A 7500-nucleotide genomic window follows, 5' to 3' on the forward strand; every position below is an offset into this window, starting at 1 on the left:
TATGCTATCCTGGTGAATAATTAAAACACACACACATACACACGCACGCACGCACACACACACACACACACACACACACACACACACACACACACACGCTTTACAGCAGACTATGCTATCCTGGCCACTGCTTACGTCTCCTTGAGTTCTTCAGGTGCTTCAACAGATACACACATGCTGGCTAAAAAGATGGCCACGGCGGGCCAGACATGTAGGAATGACATGTTTATGAACCGTGCTGTGCATGAGAGTCAGACACACCTGAATAGAAGGTGTTGATTTTGGAGAGCTCCTTCTCGCAGTTCTGGAAAAACTTCTCCTCAAACTTGGCATAGTACCTCTTGACAGTGTCTTCATCTGTGACTGTGGAGAGAGCAAAACAAGACGTTGTTTTTATCATGAGTTACATGAGCATAGTCAATGAAATAACGATTAAACGTAATCATGGCAGAGGCAAGTACTTGAGGTTTGTCTGTGTGTGTGTGTGTGTGTATCATATTATTGTGCTTTTATCAACATTGTCTGCTTGATGGGACATTCAAACTCAACTGAATGAACATAAGGTTGTTTTGAATCATCTACTAAACTCACACCACTAGTCACCCAAACAGTGTTTTTTAATGTCTGTCAGCAAAAAAGAGCATTTCTCCTTCAACTCGCCGACCTTCTGATCATGTAAACAGGAAGCTGAAATTCTGAACGTCAGTCCCAGAGAGCAGCGGTCTCAGTAACTCTGATCCGGTCCAGCTGCGGGCCGGTTCCGGGCCGGTTCCGGGCCACAGTCAGCAGGCCGCATCGTGTGTCTGCCTCTCAGTGTGAGCCACACGTGGGTCAAACATCCCAATTATCTTCTAGCCTGCAGTCTGGGAGTCCCTGGGGGCCTGGCCCCCCCACCCCCACGGGGTTTTCTCTATTTCGGTTTGATCTCCACCCTCCACCCCCACCCTCCAGAGGCCTCCACAGTGCTTCTGTCATGGCCGCCACAGACAATACTCAGCTCCCCCCTCAACCAAACCCCTCGACACCCCCCCCCCCCCCCCATCTCAACCCTCTCCCTCCAGGCCCTCAGAGCTCAGTTCTCTCTGATAGCAGCAATCACACTGCAATACAACACCGATCTGTTGCTGTGGCACCTCCTCAACACGCACACACACACACACACACACACACACACACACGCGCACACACGCACACACACGCACACACACACACGCGCACACACACACGCACACACACACACAGACACACAGAGCGCCCTCCCCCAAACACACATAATAACAGCAGAATATGAATGAGACTCCGCCTTCCCAAGGACAGAGGACACGCAAGAAAAACACAGACAGAAACACAGACAGGAAAGAGACTGAAGTACAGACAGAAATATGGACAGAAACAGAGAGAGAACAGACTGAAGTACAGACAGAAACAGCATGAACAACAGACAGAAAGAGATGGAGAAATACGGACAGAAAGAGAGAGAGAGAACAGGGCGCCACGGAGAGGAAGGTGGAGAGGAGCATTTAGAGAACATTTCTATTCATCAGCCTGATTGTGTGCTGACTGTATAGAACAGCAATTGAATACCCCTGATTGGTAGACAGATGGAGAGAGAGAGAGAGAGAGAAAGAGAGAGAGAGGGGGGGGGGAGAGAGAGAGGGAGAGAGAAAGAGAGAGAGAGAGGGGGGGGAGAGAGAGAGGGAGAGAGAAAGAGAGAGAGAGGGGGAGAGAGATGAAAGGGGTAGATAGACATACACACAGATGAAAAGAGAGAGATGGTATATACTTTATATGTGTGTGTGTGTCTAAGTAAGTACTATATGAATATGTGTGTGTGTGTGGGTGGGTGGAAGGATCGCTAACCCTGAGGTTTCATGTGGGAGGATCCCTCTCTATACTGCATTAGTGACCTTTTTAGTGGCAACACACACACACACACACACACACACATACATACACACACATACACACACACACACACACACACACACACACAGCCGGAGATAGAAAGGTGTTCCGCTCTACTCAGTACAGTTCTCCTTTTCATGACACATTCAAGGCTGTTGAGCGCTCTCTCCATCATACCAGGAGAATAACACAGCGGCGCCTTTAGAAAACATAAACAACATAAACAATATAAAAACACAACCCTGCAGCCTGAACACTAATCACACTGACTTCTGCAGTGTCTCCACTGCAAGAGGAGCAATATTTTGCGCTTTTCAGAATTGTGACCTGTGCTAATGATCACTCAGACTGTTGATAAAATAGTAAATGATCATTCATGATGCAATGTTGACCATTAGGAAAGGGACACTACATCTGAATGTCAACAAGTACAAAGAAATCCACAATGTGCGGCGCCGGCGAGAGCTTGTCCATCAAACGCAAGGCCCATTTGCTGCCCTGTCTGAGAGGGATGGGTGTTGGACTGAGGGGGGTAGTCTGGGTGATGACATCTGATGAAAGGGGAAGATAACACACTGGGAACGAAAGCAAATAGAGGACACTATTGCACTAGCATGTGTTATACGCTAGGAATGGGCACTAGCATGTTATACGCTAGGAATGGGCACTAGCATGTTTTACACTAGGAATGGGCACTAGCATGTGTTATACACTAGGGCTGGGCACTAGCATGAACTAGCATGTGTTATACGCTAGGGCTGGGCACTAGCATGTGTTATACACTAGGGCTGGGCACTAGCATGTTATACACTAGGAATGGGCACTAGCATGTTATACACTAGGAATGGGCACTAGCATGTGTTATACACTAGCATGAACTAGCATGTGTTATACACTAGGACTGGGCACTAGCATGTGTTATACACTAGGAATGGGCACTAGCATGTGTTATACACTAGGGCTGGGCACTAGCATGAACTAGCATGTGTTATACACTAGGGTAGCATGTGTTATACACTAGGAATGGGCACTAGCATGTGTTATACACTAGGGCTGGGCACTAGCATGTGTTATACACTAGGAATGGGCACTAGCATGTTATACACTAGGAATGGGCACTAGCATGTGTTATACACTAGGAATGGGCACTGGCATGTTATACACTAGGAATGGGCGCTAGCATATGTTATACACTAGGAATGGGCACTAGCATGTTATACACTAGGAATGGGCACTAGCATGTTATACACTAGAAATGGGCACTAGCATGTGTTATACACTAGGAATGGGCACTAGCATGTTATACACTAGGAATGGGCACTAGCATGTGTTATGCACTAGGAATGGGCACTAGCATGTTATACACTAGGAATGGGCACTAGCATGTTATACACTAGGAATGGGCACTAGCATGTGTTATACACTAGGAATGGGCACTAGCATGAACTAGCATGTGTTATACACTAGGGCTGGGCACTAGCATGAACTAGCATGTGTTATACACTAGGGCTGGGCATTAGCATGAACTAGCATGTGTTATACACTAGGGCTGGGCACTAGCATGTGTTATACACTAGGGCTGGGCACTAGCATGAACTAGCATGTGTTATACACTAGGGCTGGGCACTAGCATGAACTAGCATGTCTTATACACTAGGGCTGGGCATTAGCATGAACTAGCATGTGTTATACACTAGGGCTGGGCACTAGCATGTGTTATACACTAGGGCTGGTCATTAGCATGAACTAGCATGTGTTATACACTAGGGCTGGCCATTAGCATGAACTAGCATGTGTTATACACTAGGTCTGGGCATTAGCATGACATAGCATGTGTAATAAACTTTTATATATATATATATATTAGATACTGTTTATATATTATAGATATTTGTTATATTATAGATATTTTGGTAACACTTTACGGTAAGGGTACATTCATGATTTACACATTACTTCATTCCTTAATATCTCATGAATCATCAGGAATTTACATTAGTTCATAGTCTGTCATTCATGACCTCATACATGAACACATCAACTAAAGCATTAAGTATGGTGAGCACATCATAATGATTTAGGATTTATTAAGAATGATCATGATGATTTCTTTTTCTGCCAAAAATGTGGTCATCACTACTCAAAGTCTGATTTAAACACAACTTGTGCAGTTCTCTAAACACACGCCATTTTTCACACTTTAGTTGAGGGGCCACAAACATGTTGAACTCATGAGTAATTACGTAACCTGACATACATGTAATCATGATGATCATGCTTAAGAAATCATAAATCATAATGATGGATCCACCGTACCTAATACTTTAGTTTATGTGTTGTTCATGCATGAGGTCATTAATGAGAGACTATGAACTCATGTAAATTTCTGATTATTCATAAGATATAAAAGAATGAAGTCATGCATGAATTCATGATAATTCATGTACCCTTACCATAAAGTGTTACCGGTATTTTTGTATATGTTCTCTGGTCCATTTCTGATCATTTTAAACACCTTTGCCGTTTCCTCAGACAAAATATCAGATGTTTTAATAGAGAGAGTGAGCGAGCGAGAGAGAGAGAAAGAGAGCGAGACCACTGTATAAACGCTCCTTTTTTCCAAAATGGCCCTATTATTTTCAGTGTTTCCCTGTTTGAATAGCCTGTGCAGACATCAGCATAATTCCACCAGGGAGAGCCCATATAAAGTCCTGCCCATGCGGTTCACACCAGACATGTGTTGAGAAGCAGGTGAGATGCCTCTCCCCTCCAGGCAGGAGAGACTAGACGGGCTTGTCAGACCGTGGGAATCCTGATTCCTAGTGACTGCACAAAGGCCACCCATACCTTCCTCTACCACTCTACACACGCACACACACACACACACACACACACACACACACACACACACACACACACACACAGCCCTGCCTGTGGAGAGTAGACTGTAACAGTAAGCTCCTGGGGCTGACTCCCTGCTATGCTCTCCCCGTGTATGTGAGATTCCTATCTCCCAGTGTGTGTGTGGTGGCGGCGTGCTATGGAGTGTGTGTGTGGTGGCGTGCTACTGGAGTGTGTGTGGTGGTGGCGTGCTACTGGAGTGTGTGTGTGTGTGGTGGCTTGTTACTGGAGTGTGTGTGGTGGTGGCGTGCTACTGGAGTGTGTGTGTGTGTGTGTGTGTGTGTGTGTGTGTGTGTGTGGCGTGCTACTGGAGTGTGTGTGTGTGGCGTGCTACTGGAGTGTGTGTGGTGGTGGCGTGCTACTGGAGTGTGTGTGTGTGTGTGTGTGTGTGTGGCGTGCTACTGGAGTGTGTGTGTGGTGGTGGCGTGCTACTGGAGTGTGTGTGTGTGTGTGTGTGTGTGTGTGTGTGTGGCGTGCTACTGGAGTGTGTGTGTGTGGCGTGCTACTGGAGTGTGTGTGTGTGTGTGGTGGTGGCGTGCTACTGGAGTGTGTGTGGTGGTGGCGTGCTACTGGAGTGTGTGTGTGTGTGTGTGTGTGGCGTGCTACTGGAGTGTGTGTGTGTGTGTGGCGTGCTACTGAAGTGTGTGTGTGTGTGTGTGTGTGTGCTACTGGAGTGTGTGTGTGTGTGTGTGTGAGTGTGTGTGGCGTGCTACTGGAGTGTGTGTGTGTGTGCTACTGGAGTGTGTGTGTGTGTGTGTGTGTGTGGCATGCTACTGAGCTGTAAGAGCAGAGGCTCTCTTCGCCTGCGCGTGGAACAGTGCGGAGGTGGTCAAGTGCCCGTCTTCCCTCGTCAGCAATGATCCACTGTCTCCAGTCAGTGGCAGCGACCAGAGCACACTAATATCTGCTCGTCAAACAAACCTGGTTGGGCAGATCAATCGGTGGCGAGCTGCTGGGGACCCCTCGGCTCCAATCTAATCAGGCGAGATGAAAAGACGCCTAACTCACTGCTGGTCCTCAGTGGGAGGATTTCATCTGCTCTTATTGCTTTCCAGCGGAGCGGCAACACCTTTACTGTCCCCTCTCTCTCTTTCCCTCTCTTACTCTGTCTCTCTCTCTCTCTCTTTCTCTCTCTCTTACTCTCTCTCTCTCTTTCTCTCTCTCTTACTCTCTCTCTCTCTTTCCCTCTCTCTCTTACTCTGTCTCTCTCTTACTCTCTCTCTCTCTCTCTCTCTCTCTAAAAAGTCTTTCTCACTGTGAGCACAATGCTGGGTCAGAGATCCAGAGCCTGTGGTGCTGTGGTGCTGTGGTGCTGTGGTGCTGTGGTGCTGTGGTGCTGTTGTGGGGTGGTGCTGTGGTGCTGTTGTGCTGTGGTGCTGTTGTGGGGTGGTGCTGTGGTGCTGTGGTGCTGTTGTGCTGTGGTGCTGTTGTGGGGTGGTGCTGTGGTGCTGTGGTGCTGTGGTGCTGTGGTGCTGTTGTGGGGTGGTGCTGTGGTGCTGTGGTGCTGTGGTGCTGTGGTGCTGTTGTGGGGTGGTGCTGTGGTGCTGTGGTGCTGTGGTGCTGTGGTGCTGTTGTGGGGTGGTGCTGTGGTGCTGTGGTGCTGTGGTGCTGTGGTGCTGTTGTGGGGTGGTGCTGTGGTGCTGTTGTGCTGTTGTGCTGTGGTGCTGTGGTGCTGTTGTGGGGTGGTGCTGTTGTGGGGTGAAAGGGGCCCAGGGGCGACCCAGCTGGGACAGATGAAGCAGTAAAAAGCCTCCGTGGTGCAGAGCAGAGCAGATAGAGAGGGAGGAAGAGAGAGAGAGGGAGGGAGAGAGGGAGAGGGAGGAAGAGAAAGAGAGGGAGGGAGAGGGAGAGAGGGACAGGGAGGAAGAGAGAGAGAGGGAGGGAGAGGGAGAGAGAGAGAGGGAGGGAGGGAGGGAGGGAGAGAGGGAGAGGGAGGAAGAGAGAGAGAGGGAGGGAGAGGGAGAGAGGGAGGGAGGGAGAGAGGGAAAGGGAGGAAGAGAGAGAGGGAGGGAGGGAGGGAGAGAGGGAGAGAGAGGGAGGGAGGGAGAGATAGAGAGAAAGAAAGGGAGGAGCAGAGCAGAGAGAGGAGTAGAGAGGTGGGAAAAGCTCTAACGCTCCAAAGCACAGGAGGATATGTCACTTCATCACATAACACATGAAAGAAAGATGAGAGAGGAAGAGAGAGGGAGAGAGAGAGAAAGAGGGAGAGAGAGAAAGAAGGAAATAAGAAGGAAGAGAGGAAAAAGAAAGAGAGATAAAAGGAGAGAAGAAAAGAAGAGATCTTGGTCTGAGATGTGCAGCAAAGCCTTGCCACTTCAAAGTAATAATGGGCATCTGAAGCTCATGAGTAGGTTGAACCATTGCAGGCACACGTACTGTACAGCATCTAATCTCCCCAAATCACTTTACATACAGTCACACACACACATACAGCATCACATCTCAGCATACAGCCACACACACATACAGCATCTAATCTCCCCAAATCACTTCAGCATACAGCCACACACATACAGCATCACATCTCAGCATACAGCCACACACACATACAGCATCTAATCTCCCCAAATCACTTCAGCATACAGTCACACACATACAGCATCACATCTCAGCATACAGCCACACACACATACAGCATCTAATCTCCCCAAATCACTTCAGCATACAGTCACACACACATACACACACACATAC

At 48.1% G+C, this 7500-nt stretch overlaps 1 protein-coding gene across 1 annotated transcript in view; it reads right to left on the bottom strand.

Moving 5' to 3' along the window:
* The window catches only part of LOC143117473 (xenotropic and polytropic retrovirus receptor 1 homolog), a 45702-nt gene that overhangs the window by 32089 nt on the left and 6113 nt on the right, over nucleotides 1-7500 (bottom strand). The window contains exons 4-5 of the mRNA XM_076279221.1: nucleotides 6062-6530; nucleotides 262-363 (exon numbers count right to left, since the gene is read on the bottom strand). Of these exons, the coding sequence (XP_076135336.1) occupies nucleotides 262-363; nucleotides 6062-6530 (571 nt within the window). The remainder of the gene's footprint in view (nucleotides 1-261; nucleotides 364-6061; nucleotides 6531-7500) is intronic.

The sequence above is a fragment of the Alosa pseudoharengus genome, unplaced genomic scaffold (genome assembly GCF_046254945.1).
Source record: "Alosa pseudoharengus isolate Yale_2024_CS ecotype anadromous, Long Island Sound unplaced genomic scaffold, YU_APseudo_1.1 YU_APseudo_1.1_scf_11, whole genome shotgun sequence".
Lineage (NCBI taxonomy): Eukaryota > Metazoa > Chordata > Actinopteri > Clupeiformes > Clupeidae > Alosa > Alosa pseudoharengus.